General features: G+C 52.4%; 1 protein-coding gene across 2 annotated transcripts in view; it reads right to left on the bottom strand.

Moving 5' to 3' along the window:
• Positions 1-20095, bottom strand: part of RAPGEF5 (Rap guanine nucleotide exchange factor 5) — a 372046-nt gene that overhangs the window by 179401 nt on the left and 172550 nt on the right. For both annotated transcript variants that reach the window (XM_073677776.1, XM_073677777.1), the window contains one exon: positions 14751-14824. In XM_073677776.1, coding sequence (XP_073533877.1) covers positions 14751-14824 — 74 coding nt within the window. The remainder of the gene's footprint in view (positions 1-14750; positions 14825-20095) is intronic.

The raw sequence follows: 20095 nt of genomic DNA, 5'->3' as shown, positions 1-20095 counted from the left end.
ATATACCCCTAGGCGTTTTTAATCAAATATGAAGTAAAAGCTAAGTTTTATGGCTTGTTAGAGAGGGGTCTCTTTTTGGGTTCTCCCCATTTTGTAAATACGGTATCTGAACCCTGAACGCTACCGAGCGGAACAGAGTTCATTTCCTCCTGGCAGCGGAGGTCTAAGCACCAAGCTGGTTCAAAATGGTGACAAGGTTCCCTTTAAAGCACCACTCCGATTGTCTTCTGCAAGTTATGACCGGCTGGATTGATTCCAGTGTTTGCTGAGCAAGCTGAAAGTCCCAACACTATGTAAGTCTATAAGAGCCAGAACGCGGCCCTCATAGACTTGCGCTCATTCAGAAGTCCATGCCAATCAGTCCAAGCACGGACCACTAATGCACTGACTGGCCGCGGTTCTCCCGACCCGATCGTGACAGCTTCATATATTTCTATGAGGCTGTCATGTTCAGGAGACCCGAGGCCAGTCTAAGCATGGTGGTCCAATATCAGACTGAAATCCATGTACATCTGCATGAGCCCTTACCCTGAGCGCGTGTGAACATTACCTCTGACTCCCGGTCAGTCAGAAGTTTCAGTCACAAGATGGCGGATGGGACCAGAGCGATACTGGGAAAAACAGAAGATGTGGCTGATAAGTATAATACTAGGGGCAGGTATCTTATATTAGAGGCACCACTCCAACGCTGAAATAAAAAAAAAAAAACGCTAGAGTGGTGCTTTAAAAAGAATCAATACTAATAAAATTAAGGTAATTAGTGCACAAACTGACCAATTTGTGTGCACCCAGGTTCTCATTTCCCTACCTTTCCCCACAGGAAGAGGTTTTCATTTTGTTGTTTGATGAGTAGGTTTCTTATTACTCATCTGCTGAAGTATGAAAAACTATCCTGGTGGTCACTAAGAAATCAGACACTTTTACATCACAAACCAAATTCGCCATGTAAAGTACACTGTCAAAACCACGTCTAATCTGTCAAAGTCTGAGCTAGTCATATTCCGCAAACACCTGAACCAATATACCATAAAGTATAATCTAATATATATAATTGTCTTATCCCGTGTGTCTGTCTGTGTGTCTGTCTGTGTGTCTGTCTGTGTGTCTGTCTGTGTGTCTGTCTGTGTGTCTGTCTGTGTGTCTGTCTGTGTGTCTGTCTGTGTGTCTGTCTGTGTGTCTGTCTAGGAAATCCCACGTCGCTGATTGGTCAGGCCGCGGCCAATCAGCGATGCGGGGTTTGAGAACAAGATGTCGGCCGTTAGCGGCTTACCCTCACCCGCTCAACCTCTCACACTCTGGCGCTCACACTCTGGCGCTCACGCTCGGACGCCCACGCTCGGACGCACACGCTCTGAAGCACACGCTCACACTCTGACGCTCACGCTCTGACGCTCTGGCGCCCACGCTCTGACGCTCACGCTCTGACGCTCACGCTCGCGCTCACGCTCTGACGCTCACGCTCGGACGCTCTCACGCTCACGCTCTGGCGCCCACGCTCGGACGCTCACACGCTCACGCTCTGACGCTCACGCTCTAGCGCCCACGCTCTGAAGCACACGCTCTGAAGCACACGCTCTGAAGCACACGCTCTGAAGCACACGCTCACACTCTGACGCTCACGCTCGGACGCTCACGCTCTGGCGCCCACGCTCTGACGCTCAGACGCTCACGCTCGGACGCTCACGCTCTGACGCTCACGCTCACGCTCTGACGCTCACGCTCTGGCGCCCACGCTCTGGCGCCCACGCTCTGGCGCCCACGCTCTGACGCTCACGCTCTGAAGCACACGCTCACACTCACACTCTGACGCTCACGCTAGGACGCTCACGCTAGGACGCTCACGCTCTGATGCTCACACGCTCACGCTCTGGCGCCCACGCTCTGAAGCACACGCTCACACTCTGACGCTCACGCTCTGACGCTCACGCTCGGAAGCAAACGCTCACACTGACGCTCACGCTCTGGCGCTCACGCTCGGACGCTCACGCTCGGACGCTCACGCTCGGACGCTCACGCTCGGACGCTCACGCTCTGGCGCTCACGCTCGGACGCTCACGCTCTGAAGCTCACGCTCTGAAGCTCACGCTCTGAAGCACACGCTCACGCTCTGGCGCCCACGCTCTGACGCTCACGCTCTGACGCTCACGCTCTGACGCTCACGCTCTGAAGCACACGCTCACACTCTGACGCTCACACGCTCACACTCTGACGCTCACAAGCACACGCTCACGCTCTGACGCTCACACGCTCACGCTCTGGCGCCCACGCTCTGACGCTCACGCTCTGACGCTCACGCTATGAAGCTCACGCTCTGACGTTCACGCTATGAAGCTCACGCTCTGACGTTCACGCTATGAAGCTCACGCTCTGACGTTCACGCTATGAAGCTCACGCTCTGACGCTCACGCTCTGAAGCACACGCTCACGCTCTGACGCTCACGCTCGGACGCTCACGCTCGGGCGCTCACGCTCTGGCGCTCACGCTCTGACGCTCACGCTCGGACGCTCACGTTCTGGCGCTCACGCTCTGACGCTCACGCTCGGACGCTCACGCTCACGCTCGGACGCTCACGCTCTGACGCTCTGGCGCCCACGCTCTGACGCTCACGCTCTGAAGCACACGCTCTGAAGCACACGCTCTGAAGCACACGCTCTGAAGCACACGCTCACACTCTGACGCTCACGCTCTGGCGCCCACGCTCTGACGCTCACGCTCTGAAGCACACGCTCTGAAGCACACGCTCACACTCTGACGCTCACACGCTCACGCTCTGGCGCCCACGCTCTGACGCTCACGCTCTGAAGCACACGCTCACGCTCTGACGCTCACACGCTCACGCTCTGGCGCCCACGCTCTGACGCTCACGCTCTGACGTTCACGCTATGAAGCTCACGCTATGAAGCTCACGCTCTGACGTTCACGCTATGAAGCTCACGCTCTGACGTTCACGCTATGAAGCTCACGCTCTGAAGCACACGCTCTGACGCTCGGACGCTCACGCTCGGACGCTCACGCTCTGAAGCACACGCTCACGCTCGGACGCTCACGCTCTGGCGCTCACGCTCGGAAGCACACGCTCACACTCTGACGCTCACGCTCTGACGCTCACGCTCGGAAGCACACGCTCACACTCTGACGCTCACGCTCTGGCGCTCACGCTCGGAAGCACACGCTCACACTGACGCTCACGCTCTGGCGCTCACGCTCGGACGCTCACGCTCGGACGCTCTGGCGCTCACGCTCGGACGCTCACGCTCGGACGCTCACGCGCTCACGCTCTGGCGCCCACGCTCTGAAGCACACGCTCTGAAGCACACGCTCTGAAGCACACGCTCTGACGCTCACACGCTCACGCTCTGGCGCCCACGCTCTGACGCTCACGCTCTGACGCTCACACGCTCACGCTCTGGCGCCCACGCTCTGAAGCACACGCTCTGAAGCACACGCTCTGACGCTCACACGCTCACGCTCTGGCGCCCACGCTCTGACGCTCACGCTCTGGCGCCCACGCTCTGAAGCACACGCTCTGAAGCACACGCTCTGAAGCACACGCTCTGAAGCACACGCTCACACTCTGACGCTCACGCTCTGACGCTCACGCTCTGACGCTCACACGCTCACGCTCTGACGCTCACGCTCTGAAGCACACGCTCACACTCTGACGCTCTCACGCTCTGACGCTCACAAGCACACGCTCACGCTCTGACGCTCACGCTCTGAAGCACACGCTCACGCTCTGGCGCCCACGCTCTGACGCTCACGCTCTGACGCTCACGCTATGAAGCTCACGCTCTGACGTTCACGCTATGAAGCTCACGCTCTGACGTTCACGCTATGAAGCTCACGCTCTGACGCTCACGCTCTGACGCTCGGACGCTCACGCTCTGAAGCACACGCTCACGCTCGGACGCTCACGCTCTGGCGCTCACGCTCGGACGCTCACGCTCGGAAGCACACGCTCACACTCTGGCGCTCACGCTCTGACGCTCACGCTCTGACGCTCACGCTCGGAAGCACACGCTCGGAAGCACACGCTCGGAAGCACACGCTCACACTCTGGCGCTCACGCTCTGACGCTCACGCTCTGAAGCACACGCTCACGCTCTGACGCTCACACGCTCACGCTCTGGCGCCCACGCTCTGACGCTCACGCTCTGACGTTCACGCTATGAAGCTCACGCTATGAAGCTCACGCTCTGACGTTCACGCTATGAAGCTCACGCTCTGACGTTCACGCTCTGACGCTCACGCTCTGACGCTCACGCTCGGAAGCACACGCTCGGAAGCACACGCTCACACTCTGACGCTCACGCTCGGACGCTCACGCGCTCACGCTCTGGCGCCCACGCTCTGAAGCACACGCTCTGAAGCACACGCTCTGAAGCACACGCTCTGAAGCACACGCTCTGACGCTCGGACGCTCACGCTCGGACGCTCACGCTCTGAAGCACACGCTCACGCTCGGACGCTCACGCTCGGAAGCACACGCTCACACTCTGGCGCTCACGCTCTGACGCTCACGCTCGGACGCTCACGTTCTGGCGCTCACGCTCGGACGCTCACGCTCTGGCGCTCACGCTCGGAAGCACACGCTCTGAAGCACACGCTCACACTGACGCTCACGCTCGGACGCTCACGCTCGGACGCTCACGCTCTGAAGCACACGCTCACGCTCGGACGCTCACGCTCGGAAGCACACGCTCACACTCTGGCGCTCACGCTCTGACGCTCACGCTCGGACGCTCACGTTCTGGCGCTCACGCTCGGACGCTCACGCTCTGGCGCTCACGCTCGGAAGCACACGCTCTGAAGCACACGCTCACACTGACGCTCACGCTCGGACGCTCACGCTCGGACGCTCAGGCTCTGGCGTTCACGCTCGGACGCTCACAAGCACACGCTCGGACGCTCACGCTCTGGCGCTCACGCTCTGAAGCACACGCTCGGACGCTCACGCTATGAAGCTCACGCTCTGACGTTCACGCTATGAAGCTCACGCTCTGACGTTCACGCTATGAAGCTCACGCTCTGACGCTCACGCTCTGAAGCACACGCTCTGACGCTCGGACGCTCACGCTCGGACGCTCACGCTCTGAAGCACACGCTCACGCTCGGACGCTCACGCTCGGACGCTCACGCTCGGAAGCACACGCTCACACTCGGGCGCTCACGCTCTGACGCTCACGTTCTGGCGCTCACGCTCGGACGCTCACGCTCGGACGCTCACGCTCTGAAGCACACGCTCACGCTCGGACGCTCACGCTCGGACGCTCACGCTCTGAAGCACACGCTCTGAAGCACACGCTCACACTCTGACGCTCACGCTCGGACGCTCACGCTCTGAAGCACACGCTCACGCTCGGACGCTCACGCTCGGACGCTCACGCTCTGAAGCACACGCTCTGAAGCACACGCTCTGAAGCACACGCTCACACTCTGACGCTCACGTTCTGGCGCTCACGCTCGGACGCTCACGCTCTGGCGCTCACGCTCGGACGCTCACGCTCGGAAGCACACGCTCACACTCTGGCGCTCACGCTCTGACGCTCACGCTCGGACGCTCACGTTCTGGCGCTCACGCTCGGACGCTCACGCTCGGAAGCACACGCTCACACTCTGGCGCTCACGCTCGGACGCTCACGTTCTGGCGCTCACGCTCGGACGCTCACGCTCGGACGCTCACGCTCTGGCGCTCGCGCTCGGACGCACACGCTCGGAAGCACACGCTCACACTCTGACGCTCACACTCTGGCGCTCACGCTCGGACGCACACGCTCGGAAGCACACGCTCGGAAGCACACGCTCACACTCTGACGCTCACGCTCACGCTCGGACGCTCACGCTCACGCTCGGACGCTCACGCTCGGACGCTCACGCTCTGGCGCTCACGCTCGGACGCTCACGCTCGGACGCTCACGCTCGGACGCTCACGCTCACACTCTGACGCTCACGCTCGGACGCTCACGTTCTGGCGCTCACGCTCGGACGCTCACGCTCTGACGCTCACGTTCGGACACTCACGTTCTGGCGCTCACGCTCGGACGCTCACGCTCGGACGCACACGCTCGGAAGCACACGCTCACGCTCTGACGCTCACGCTCGGACGCTCACGCTCGGACGCTCACGCTCGGACGCTCACGCTCGGACGCTCACGCTCGGACGCTCACGCTCTGGCGCTCACGCTCGGACGCTCACGCTCGGACGCTCACGCTCTGAAGCACACGCTCGGACGCTCACGCTCGGACGCTCACGCTCACGCTCGGTCGCTCACGCTCTGGCGTTCACGCTCGGACGCTCACGCTCGGACGCTCACGCTCGGACGCTCACGCTCTGGCGCTCACGCTCACGCTCTGAAGCACACGCTCGCGCTCACGCTCTGGCGCTCACGCTCTGACGCACACGCTCGCGCTCACGCTGACGCTCACGCTCTGACGCTCACGCTCACGCTCTGGCGCTCACGCTCTGACGCACACGCTCGCGCTCACGCTGACGCTCACGCTCTGACGCTCACGCTGACGCTCACGCTCTGACGCTCACGCTCGGACGCTCACGCTCTGACGCTCACGCTCTGAAGCACACGCTCACGTTCTGACGCTCACGCTCTGGCGCTCACGCTCACGCTCGGACGCTCACGCTCGGACGCTCACGCTCACACTCTGACGCTCACGCTCGGACGCTCACGTTCTGGCGCTCACGCTCGGACGCTCACGCTCTGACGCTCACGTTCGGACACTCACGTTCTGGCGCTCACGCTCGGACGCTCACGCTCGGACGCACACGCTCGGAAGCACACGCTCACGCTCTGACGCTCACGCTCGGACGCTCACGCTCACGCTCGGACGCTCACGCTCGGACGCTCACGCTCTGGCGCTCACGCTCGGACGCTCACGCTCGGACGCTCACGCTCTGAAGCACACGCTCACGTTCTGACGCTCACGCTCTGGCGCTCACGCTCACGCTCTGACGCTCTGACGCTCACGCTCTGACTTTCACGCTCTGGCGCTCACGCTCTGACTTTCACGCTCTGGCGCTCACGCTCTGACTTTCACGCTCTGGCGCTCACGCTCTGACTTTCACGCTCTGGCGCTCACGCTCTGACTTTCACGCTCTGGCGCTCACGCTCTGACTTTCACGCTCACGCTCGGACGCTCACGCTCTGAAGCACACGCTCACGCTCGGACGCTCACGCTCGGACGCTCACGCTCACGCTCGGACGCTCACGCTCGGACGCTCACGCTCTGAAGCACACGCTCACGCTCGGACGCTCACGCTCTGGCGCTCACGCTCTGAAGCACACGCTCTGGCGCTCACGCTCACGCTCTGACGTTCACGCTCTGACGTTCACGCTCTGGCGCTCACGCTCTGACGCTCACGCTCTGACGCTCACGCTATGAAGCTCACGCTCTGACGTTCACGCTCTGGCGCTCACGCTCGGACGCTCACGCTCGGACGCTCACGCTCGGACGCTCACGCTCGGACGCTCACGCTCACGCTCGGACGCTCACGCTCTGAAGCACACGCTCTGAAGCACACGCTCACGCTCGGACGCTCACGCTCTGGCGCTCACGCTCTGAAGCACACGCTCGCGCTCACGCTCACGCTCTGAAGCACACGCTCACGCTCGGACGCTCACGCTCTGGCGCTCACGCTCTGAAGCACACGCTCTGGCGCTCACGCTCTGACGTTCACGCTCTGACGTTCACGCTCTGGCGCTCACGCTCTGACGCACACGCTCGCGCACACGCTGACGCTCACGCTCTGACGCTCACGCTCTGACGCTCACGCTCGGACGCTCACGCTCTGAAGCACACGCTCACGTTCTGACGCTCACGCTCTGGCGCTCACGCTCACGCTCTGACGCTCACGCTCTGACTTTCACGCTCTGGCGCTCACGCTCTGACTTTCACGCTCTGGCGCTCACGCTCTGACTTTCACGCTCTGGCGCTCACGCTCTGACTTTCACGCTCACGCTCGGACGCTCACGCTCTGAAGCACACGCTCACGCTCGGACGCTCACGCTCGGACGCTCACGCTCTGAAGCACACGCTCACGCTCGGACGCTCACGCTCGGACGCTCACGCTCTGAAGCACACGCTCACGCTCGGACGCTCACGCTCTGGCGCTCACGCTCTGGCGCTCACGCTCTGAAGCACACGCTCTGGCGCTCACGCTCACGCTCTGACGCTCACGCTCTGACGTTCACGCTCTGGCGCTCACGCTCTGACGCTCACGCTATGAAGCTCACGCTCTGACGTTCACGCTATGAAGCTCACGCTCTGAAGCACACGCTCTGGCGCTCACGCTCACGCTCTGACGCTCACGCTCTGACGTTCACGCTCTGGCGCTCACGCTCTGACGCTCACGCTATGAAGCTCACGCTCTGACGTTCACGCTATGAAGCTCACGCTCTGACGCTCACGCTCGGACGCTCACGCTCGGGCGCTCACGCTCTGGCGCTCACGCTCTGGCGCTCACGCTCGGACGCTCACGCTCGGACGCTCACGCTCTGAAGCACACGCTCTGAAGCACACGCTCACGCTCGGACGCTCACGCTCTGGCGCTCACGCTCTGAAGCACACGCTCGCGCTCACGCTCTGAAGCACACGCTCACGCTCGGACGCTCACGCTCTGGCGCTCACGCTCTGAAGCACACGCTCTGGCGCTCACGCTCTGACGTTCACGCTCTGACGTTCACGCTCTGGCGCTCACGCTCGGACGCTCACGCTCGGACGCTCACGCTCGGACGCTCACGCTCTGAAGCACACGCTGGCGCTCACGCTCTGAAGCACACGCTCGCGCTCACGCTCTGGCGCTCACGCTCTGAAGCACACGCTCGCGCTCACGCTCTGGCGCTCACGCTCTGATGCACACGCTCACACTCTGACGCTCACGCTCTGACGTTCACGCTCTGACGTTCACGCTCTGACGCTCACGCTCTGGCGCTCACGCTCTGAAGCACACGCTCTGAAGCACACGCTCTGAAGCACACGCTCTGAAGCACACGCTCACACTCTGACGCTCACGCTCGGACGCTCACGCTCGGAAGCACACGCTCTGAAGCACACGCTCTGAAGCACACGCTCTGAAGCACACGCTCTGAAGCACACGCTCGCGCTCACGCTCTGGCGCTCACGCTCTGAAGCACACGCTCGCGCTCACGCTCTGACGCTCACGCTCTGAAGCACACGCTCACACTCTGACGCTCACGCTCTGACGTTCACGCTCTGACGCTCACGCTCTGACGTTCACGCTCGCGCTCACGCTCTGGCGCTCACGCTCTGGCGCTCACGCTCTGAAGCACACGCTCGCGCTCACGCTCACGCTCTGACGCTCACGCTCTGACGCTCACGCTCTGACGCTCACGCTCTGACGTTCACGCTCTGACGCTCACGCTCTGATGTTCACGCTATGAAGCTCACGCTCAGACTCTGACGCTCACGCTCTGACGTTCACGCTCTGACGCTCACGCTCTGACGTTCACGCTATGAAGCACACGCTCTGAAGCACACGCTCTGAAGCACACGCTCTGAAGCACACGCTCGGAAGCACACGCTCGGACGCACACGCTCGGACGCACACGCTCGGAAGCACACGCTCGCGCTCACGCTCTGGCGCTCACGCTCTGAAGCACACGCTCGCGCTCACGCTCTGGCGCTCACGCTCTGACGCTCACGCTCTGACGCTCACGCTCTGACGCTCACGCTCACGCTCTGACGTTCACGCTCTGACGCTCACGCTATGAAGCTCACGCTCAGACTCTGACGCTCACGCTCTGACGCTCACGCTCTGACGCTCACGCGCTCACGCTCTGATGTTCACGCTATGAAGCTCACGCTCAGACTCTGACACTCACGCTATGACGCTCAGACTCTGACGCTCAGACTCTGACGCTCAGACTCTGACGCTCAGACTCTGACGCTCAGACTCTGACGCTCAGACTCTGACGCTCAGACTCTGACGCTCAGACTCTGACGCTCAGACTCTGACGCTCAGACTCTGACGCAACCACGCTCACCCTGTGCTAGCCGGTCATCTCCCGGCTGCTCGCAGCAGAAGCACCCAGACCGGCGGCCTCGCTTCCCGGTCCTCCAAAATTCATTAGGGGCCCCAGGGGGATACATTGGGGGGTTAATTTAAAGTAGTGCGCAACCCATTTAAACACTGCTTTGCTGATTAGTTGCGCCCGGTCGGCCGCATACATATTCTAGAATACCCGATGCGTTACAATCGGGCCACCATCTAGTACTATATAATTGTCTTATCCCGTCTGTCTGTCTGTCTGTCCTGGAAATTCCGCATCACTCATTGGTCCAGCAGCAGCCAATCAGCGCCGCGGGATTTCTGAAAAAAGATGGCGGCCATTAGCGGCTCATCTGCGGGACGGAGCTCAGCGGCGATGCAGCCGGGAGATGAGCGCCTCCGGAGATGAGCGCCGCGAGGAGCTCATCTCCCTGCCGGTAACAGCAGAAGGACCTCGACCGCCGGACCCATCTGCGGGACGGAGATGCAGCCGGGAGATGACCGGCACGAGGCGCTCATCTCCCGGCCGGTAGCAGCGGAAGGACCGCCGGCGTCGCTGACCTCCATGCGGAAAGGAGGACCGGGGAGCGGCGCTGCGGGTCGGGATACTTCTGCTGTGAGCGCCCGCTCATGTCCCGGGTTCTCGCAGCGGAAGTACCCGCACAGGCAGCGCCGCTCCTCGGTCCTCACCAAGACGATTCGATGATTGGTCGGGTCCGAAGTCCGCGACCAATCACTGATCTTACTGCAAAAGTTAAACACTACTGTGCTGATTGGTCGCGGATGCTGCCCGCGACCAATCACCGATTTGGGCGCCAAATTTAAATATCGGCCGCGACCAATCACCGATCTTGGCTCCACATTTAAACACCGCTTTGCTGATTGGTCGCGGTTGCCGGCCTCGACCAATCAGCGATTTTGGCGGCAAATTTAAACAACGCTCTGCTGATTGTGCCCGGTCGGCCGCATACATATTCTAGAATACCCGATGCGTTAGAATCGGGCCACCATCTAGTAAAGTATAATGATCACTGAAAAACATTTTGAATGCTGATGCCATGGGATCGATACTCTTTGGCGACCAGTTCAGAAATGTAACATTTTTACCATAAATCATGAAATAGTAGAAAGGGTCAGTAAATAAGGCAGGATGTGGACTATAACCACCAAAGGAAGCGTAGACAGCCAGGATACACATTTTGAGCAAACACTATGGCCAAGGGCCGCACAGGAAATGCTTTTCTATATCACGTCATAGAACAATGCACCATCTCTTTAGGATTACGACAAGAGCATGCTGACTGAAGCATAAAACAATGCAATCAGACATATGCACTGAACGTTACTTTAGAAATCAAGAGAAAACAATTAATAGAAAAGATAAAACACTGGAAATCTTTAAGAGTCCCGGAGCAAAGGTAAATTAAAATATGTATTTTAAATGCACAGTAGATAAAAATTAGAATTCAGCAAAGGAACGTTCTGCCATTCTGAATACACTTGGGAACGCAAATCACGATCCGCTGCTCGTAGTACACAGGTCACTAAGGAGTTAACACCGTTCTGCTTTTTTATTTTTTTATTTAGATGTATCCAAAATTTGTCACCTTCTTGATCGCGGTATATTTTTTATAGTTGTTGGATCCTCATTTTTCAGATCAAAATCCCATGCATAATCAGTTACACGGTAAATCACTAATTGGGGCAGCCTCTGCTAGGAGAAGGTAAGCAGCTTACTACTAACCGCAGCAGATTTATCAATACAATCTCATTCTGAATTTAGACTAGAAAGGCTTAAAATGTGTCAGAGTTATCAAACTGGTTCATGCCGTTTGATAAATCTGGCATTTTTTAACCCCTTAGTTAGTGACCAAGCTAATTTTGGCCTTAAAGAGAACTTGACACCTGAGACATGCTCTGCCCAATCTATTATTTGGCCCCAGGTTGCCATGGCAACCATCAATACCGTGGGTGCCAATGAGGTTACAGAGGGAACCTCTCTCCCTCTATTAGCCATCTAGATCAATAATCTCCAACCTTTTTTTGCCTTAAGAGCCACATTCGGCTCTGAAAGAGGGTCGCGAGCCATATCCAGAACTCCCTGAGCAGTGATATTCCACTACTGGGGTCACCCCAAAAGTGACACCCAGAGCGACCAATACCAGTATAATGACAACCAAAGCTTTCCCATAGAAATCACACCGTGGCAGCATACTTACACCCAGTGGTTGCCACCTTACCCTTAATTGGTACTCTTGCACCGGGGACTCCCACAACACTATCGAATCCAGCTTCAAGAACCCCCTCCAACTGGCAATCTCATCCTATCTCCAGCTTACCAAATGTATTTCTCCAACCTGAAGGCCAGTTTATGGACATCCATATCTGCTCTTCTGTCCAGGGTTACTCAAAAAAGTCAACATTTGGAGACCTGCTCTTTATAACTTTTTTGTTAGTCATGGTGCTAATACACAAAGCTGGCACTCAGCTGAGAGCCACACATCATAAACCTGTTAGCCACATGTGGCTCCTGAGCCACACGTTGGGGAACCCTGATCTAGATGTTGCTGTTGCAATTCAGAGTAGCATCAAGGGGGGTTAAATGGCCACGATTGGTGCCAACACCTATTATGGCTGAAGCAGCAGGGTGTCCGCTAGAATGGAGCTCTATAGTGGAGTATGTGCTATTTTTTTTTTATTTAATAACTGGGGCAGGGCCGGACTGGTTAGCAGACAAACCCGGCAAATGCCAGATGGGCGCCATTGGTTGAGACACTGTAACAGGACGCCGGTACTGATGGCAGCTGTGACTGAGCATGTAGACGATGGCTCTATCACTTACTCCAGCAGGACAGGGATGGAGCCCCCATGGCCTTGTGTGCTTTTAAATGCCAGGGCTGAATTTTAGTCCCAATCTGTGCCTGGCTGTATGTAACTAATAAATTATTTCTACCCCTTTGTTTTAAATCTCATTAATGAAAGCAAAACTAATTTTTCTAGTTGATCCCAAGAGATCAAACAAACATGGATATCAGAGCCTACAGGTCAAAGCATGTTAGTTTATCATGTCAACTCTATTGATTTACTACTTTCTCCCTCAAGTCTTACATACAGACTATGCGGCATCCATTGATTCATTCCCTTGCAAACTGTATTTACAATAACTAAGTCACATCCATACTAACAATCTATAAAACAAGTACATAACCAGCGGCTCATTTTATGCTATATATTCTACAAATATTGGCTGTTTTCACATAAATGGCCATTATAGTATTACATATCAGAGTAATTGAATAAAGAAAGTCCCTGCTTTTATCCCAGTATTGTTTTCGGCACACATGGTGCAGAGCGGCGATCAGCGGCACACAGTGGATGATGGATTATAGAGACTGTCTTTATTATCTATAACACAACATCAAATGAGGGAAGCGTGGAGGACAGACCGTCCAGGCCGTGTTCTGCATAACAAGACGGATAGTTCAGTGAATATCCCACTCCCGGGGGAAACGCCTGACGTTTTATCATCACAGTAAGGGAAATGCGAGAATTACATGGGGAATGGATGGGACTAGAAAAGCATGTGGTGGCTGGTCCCCATAAATGGAACAATCATGTAATACATTATTGATCTATTTCAGTCCTGTGTGCCATGGTGAGCAGGTTATCAGTGTTACACTGCATTAAGGCCCAACAATGCAGGCTCAAAACAGCACTTTTTTTTAAAAACATCTTTTACTCTTAAAGACATTGTTGCATTTTTTTTTTATTGTTATTGATTTCGATTCCATCTGCATTTAGGTTCCAATATTATCGATTTATTGAAAATAATCACCTGCTTTGATGTAATAAAACTAAGATGATGTAGATTCAAAGGGTTTTGCCATCTTAACAGGTTACCACGCATTTCACGATAAATTGAAATCCATGCAGGTACACTACATGTGTAATCTTAATAAGGTTACAGATAGTTTTTCCAATGATGTAGTTTTAAATTAGAAAAAAATTAAATGGGCATTTTTTTTTTTTTTTTACTTGCAAACTGTTACATCAAAATATAGCATATCAAAGAGAACCGGTCACCATGAAAATGCAGTCCAATCTGCAGGCACCATGTTATAGAGCAGGGGGAGCGGAGCAGATTGATATATAGTTTTGTGAGAAAAGATTCAGTAAAACCTGTGATTTCATCATTTAATACTCTGTTCTTTCTGTGATTTTTGGTCCAGTGGGCCGGTCCTATCAGTGACTGACAGCCATCCCTGTATGCACACTTATACAAGAAAACCTGTCCGTCACTGGACCCAAAATCCCACAAAAATAGCAAAGGTTTAAATGATACTAAAACTTTACTCACAAAACTATATATCAATCTGCTCAGCTCCTGCTGCTCTATATTATGCCTACAGATTGGGCTGCATTTTGTGATGACAGGTTCCCTTTAATAAATGAACAATGCTAACAGTAATGATTATTGGGGAGCACTCCTTGATTTTTTTTTTCTTGAAGTTCCGAGGTACATGAAGGTGCAAAATGGCCTAGGCATAGATTATAACAGGGCACATAATCATGATTTGTACAACACAGATCCCAAATACACTTATGGCTCCCAAGTCAAACAGTTTAGGGCTTTTGCACATTATTTTGTCTAATTACGGTAATATATGGAGAGTAACACAAATACTAGAAAAGATCTTAATATCAGATATATTTGGTGTTAAAAGATTACCTCTGTGTCTGAAGTATGTTCAGAATTTGTAGGACTTGATTCTTCTGGGCAGTTAAACTCCTCCTCATCGCTAACTGTAAAAGAAAGGCAAAAAGGTTATTATGACAATCAGTACTAAAGTAAAGCATACCTGTCTTTATGGGTGACTTTCAGAATAAGCTTTCCATTCATCATTTTTGGCTGTATTCGCCCAGTTTAGTCGGGCAGCAAGATGTAGTCGATTACGTCTTGCTGCCAACCTCCAACAGGCGTATATGGCCGAAAATGATGCACGACACAGTACACCGTCTGTCTGTATCATTATAGTCAACAGCCCTGTCGGCACTTATGTCCAAATCCTACTTTGCAGGGGTTCGGATACAAGCACTGATAGAGTCACTTAACATTGTGGCAAATGCAATTTGTACCCAGCATGACCCCACGATCAGTATTAGGTCAGCATTTTTTCTCAGGAGTGGGAGCCAAAACCAGGTGAGGAACAATCAGGGAAAAGGTATAATAGAAACAAGTCACCAATTCTGCATTTATCACCCACTCCTGGTTTTGGCTCCCACTGCCAAGAAAAAATACTGACCGAATACTTACCAAATACTGATAGTGGGACCGTGGCCTTACATTGCAGTACTGAACTGAGTGGCCGTGAATCCAGCAATGAAAGTGAAATACATTTGCTGAATCCTGTGGCATGACCTACCAGTGAATGTCTGGAGACTCACCCTGCTTAATGCTCTGCACACCGCCTCTCAATAGTTTAATATGCTCTGTAACCTGACAAATCACTGTGATGACAGTCCAACTTGTCTTTAGCAAGAAGGATTTATACTGTTTCTATTCAAAGTGATAGAAAATCATGAGGAATTGGAAATGAGGAATTGGGGAGGTGAAAAATGTCTCATCAGTGGTGAAAGAAGCAGATTTCTATGACAAGATATTTAAAATATTGAGGGTTTTTTTTTTTTGCAAAGTTTATGAAAAAGCGTGATATTTAGATTTAGATTTTATCTATTCTTTTTTTCAGGGATTTATAACATGTAACACGTGTATTCTACTCCTACAAAACTAATGACAAAGTTGTCTACCTGTCAATCGTATATAACCGTACAGCGAAACATTGCACCAGACAATGGCAGTAAAGCTAATGATCTAGGTCAGTGGTGGCGAACCTATGGCATGTGTGCCAGTGGGGGCACGGGGCCATCTCCTCAGCACTGCTGCCGCCGCCACTCTCCTCAGCCTGGGCACCATCCCCTTCATCACTACCGCCGCCACTCTCCTCAGCCCGGGCACCATCCCTCATCACCGTCGTGGCCACCCTCCTCAGCCCGGGCACCATCTCCCTCATCACCGTCGTGGCCACCCTCCTCAGCCCGGGCACCATCTCCCTCATCACTGTCGTGGCCACTCTCCTCTGCACGCACACCCTCCATCATCAGGCCGCACACGTGCTGAGGAGGATGCGGGGATGGCGCACGGGCTGAGAAGAGTGGCCACGACGGTGATGAGGGAGATGGTGCTCGGGCTGAGAAGAGTGGCGGTGGTGGTGATGAGGGGGACGGTGCCCGGGCTGAGAAGAGTGGCAGCAGTGCAGAGATGATGGCGCGCGTACCCACAGGTATGAAGAGACCAGGTTAGCATTAGAACGGGCAGATGTGAGTAGTTTTTTTCTTTCTTTCAATGTGGGGCCATTATACTGTATGGAGCATTATGTGGGGCCCATTATACTTTATGGGGCACGATGTGGGGCCCATTATTCTGTATGGAGCACCATGTGGGGCCCATTATTCTGTATGGAGCACCATGTGGGGCCCATTATTCTGTATGGAGCACCATGTGGGGCCATTATACAGTATGGAGCATCATGTGGGGCCATTATACAGTATGGAGCATCATGTGGGGCCATTCTACTGTATGGAGGACTATGCAGGGCCCATTATACTGTATGGAGGACTATGCAGGGCCCATTATACTGTATGGAGGACAATGCAGGGCCCATTATACTGTATGGAGGACAATGCAGGGCCCATTACACTGAATAGAGGACTATGTGGGGCCCTTACACTGTATGGAGGACTATGTGGGCCCTTACACTGTATGGAGGACTATGTGGGGCCCATTACACTGTATGGAGGACTATGTGGGGCCCATTACACTGTATGGAGGACTATGTGGGGCCCATTACACTGTATGGAGGACTATGTGGGGCCCATTACACTGTATGGAGGACTATATTGGCCCATTATTCTGTATGGAGGACTATGTGGGCCCATTATTCTGCATGGAGGACTATGTGGGGATATTATACTGTGGAGATTACAGTGGGAGAATCATACTGTGATGGGGATCATTCTTTGTCGGGGGATTGAGGGAGGGGGGTACAGTAGGGTCACCATATCGTGTGTGTGGAGGAATTCACTCTGGGAGTATCATACTGTGTTTGGGGGCACGTTTGTTTACATCATACTTTATTATCTATTTTTTATCCTTTATTACATATTTAAATTGGGCCATTGGGCCATATGCTTTTTACTGCTCTTACATAACATATTATATTATTCCACTACAGTTCCAAAAGTTAATTGTTTTATTTGATAAGGAAAAACTTCCTCAATTGTAGACATTTATTTATTTTTTTTTTTTTAACAAATCAAGGTTGGCCCGCGATTCTTTCAAAGCTTTTAACTTTGGCCCTTCGTTTATTTGAGTTTGACATCCCTGGCTTAAAGGGTTATTCGCATCATGATTAAGGGTTACAATTGCAAAGAGGTTGTAAAAACAAACAACTTTGCAATTTTACTTTTGATTAAAAATACTCTCTATTCTCAAGAACAGACCTCCTCCGCAATCAGTGGCTAGTATCTAAGGCTTGGAGTGCAGCGCTTACAAGCTCTTTGCAATAGACTATATAGCACACTAATGTATGATTTGTTTTTCTAAACTAAAACCTCAGGATTCAGGTTAAATTACCGCCGTTGGCACTTTGCGATAAATAAGTGAGTTTTGTATTGCAGTTTGAGCACGCTGTCTCAAAGGTTCGCCATCACTGACCTAGGATGTCAGTTTTGACAAGTTACCCTTTGACCTCTTTCATAATCATTGGAAAAAGATAGAGGCTCAGACATATATGAATGGACTCTTCCACCACTTATGCTTCAAAGCTTATGTATTTATAAATTGTATTAGGCAGAATTGAGACACTTGTGAAACATGTCGCTGGACTCCTGAGCCAAACTCAACAGGTTCTTCGGCATACATAAGGCTGTTTGAGTCGGGAGACCCATGACCAGTCTGCACATCATGGTCCATGTTTCCTAGACATCTGAATTCGACATTAGTAAATGAAAAAATATGTTCATTTTACGCTGTATTGGCAACATTGTCCAAGAAAATCACACCGAAAACTAAAGAAGCAATTTTCCTAACCCTGTGTTTTCTTGTGAATTTTCTCTATGATGAAACAGATCTAAAACCTGTGGTCTTTGGAGAACCGCCAAATCCAGAGTGCTTACAGTAATGCCAACACAAACTGTGTACTGTTTTTATGTCTTTCAGCCTGTGAGAAATCCAATATCGTCATGTATTTTACGTCAGTTGTAGAAAGTTCTTCATGATGTATAGACATTGTGCAAATGCAGCACCGCATGGACATAAATTACTTCCAGTGTTTACATTTCATAGTTTCTTTTAACAAGATGTCTGAAGCATTCACAAGCAGCAGGGAGGCTTAAGGAAAAAAATGTAAGTCTCACCAATCACTGGGTGTCTTCATTCTAGCAAGTACTTTTAAATATATTGCTTCCATCATTCAATAAACAATATAAAGAATATTTATAATGTTTAACATTAACTCAAGTCACACATCTGCTAACATATACCGTAATTTATTCCTCTACTTGTGTGACTGTCTTTTGTACAATAAGCTTAACTTTTGTAACCGGGAGTAAACCATGAAGATACCTAGATTTCAATATCTTAATATTTCTATTCAGTATTTAAATATACAGTTGGGCTGATTTAATAAAACTTTTAGACACTGCAAACTTAGACTAGAGAATCCTAAAATCCGCCACATTTATCAAAATGGCTTAGTGCTGTTTGATGAATTTGGCACATATTTAGACTGTCTAGTCAGTTTACACCATCTAACAGTTGACTTACTTTAATCCAAAGGTTTTGGCACAATTTAAACCACAATCCTTGTTGATCGCTGTTGTGAAACGTGTCTAACACATATAAAATGTGTTGCAAAGCATTTTTGATGCAAAGTAAAGGCTATAGACATCTAACATGAAAAAATATCTATCGTTTTTAAATAATAATCATAGAATCAAAGAATGTTAAGAGCTGGAAGGGACCTTCAGGGTCACAGTGTCCAACCCCCTAGCTCAATGCAGGACTCACTAAACCATCTCAGACAGATGTCTGTCCAGCCTCTGTTTGAAGACTTACATTGAAGAGGAACTCACCACCTCTCGTGACAGCCTGTTCCACTCATTGATCACCCTCACTGTCAAAAAGTTTTTTTCTAATATCTAATCTGTATCTTCTCCCATTCAGTTTCATTCCATTCTTGTTTCCATGTGCAAATGAGAATAAAGCTGATCCCTCTACACTGTGACAGCCCTTGAGATATTTGTAGACAGCTATTAAGTCTCCTCTCAGTCTTCTCTTTTGCAAGATAAACATTCCCAGATCCTTTAACCGTTCCTCTTAGGACATTGTTTGTAGACCGGTCACCATTCTGGTAGCTCTGAACTTGCTCCAATTTCTTCGTGTCTTTTTTAAGATGTGGTGCCCAGAACTGGACACAGTATTCCAGATGAGGTCTGACCAAAGAGGAGTAGAAGGGGATACGTACTTAACGTGATCTAGACTGTATGCTCATGTTCAGTCAGTGATCTATTAGTATACCCAAGTATTTTTCACACGTGCTGTTGCTTATCCCTATTCCTCCCATTGTGTATTTGCTTTTTTCATTTTTCTTGCCCAGATGTAGGACTTTGCATTTCTTCTTGTTAAAAACAATTCTGTTAGTTGCTGCCCACAGTTCCAGTTTGCTTAGATCTTTTTGAATCCTTTCTCGCTCTTCTCTAGTGTTAGCTATGACTCCTAGCTTGGTGTCATCAGCAAATTTAATCAGTTTACCCTCAATTCCTTCATCTAAATCATTGATAAAGATGTTGAACAACACAGGGCCCAGGACAGAGCCTTGTGGTACCCCACTTGGGACATTCTTCCAATTGGATGTGCAACCATTTTATGACCATTCTTTGGGTACTATCAATAAGCCAATTGTAATAGAAGGAGAAAAGTCTTTCAGGGAATCAGTGCGAGATGTACAGTACAGA

Source organism: Phyllobates terribilis, unplaced genomic scaffold, assembly GCF_046119375.1.
Source record: "Phyllobates terribilis strain yellow unplaced genomic scaffold, ASM4611937v1 Scaffold_4__5_contigs__length_816908805, whole genome shotgun sequence".
Lineage (NCBI taxonomy): Eukaryota > Metazoa > Chordata > Amphibia > Anura > Dendrobatidae > Phyllobates > Phyllobates terribilis.
The sequence above is the reverse complement of the archived record's forward strand: the minus strand, read 5'-3'. Positions and strand labels throughout refer to the sequence as shown.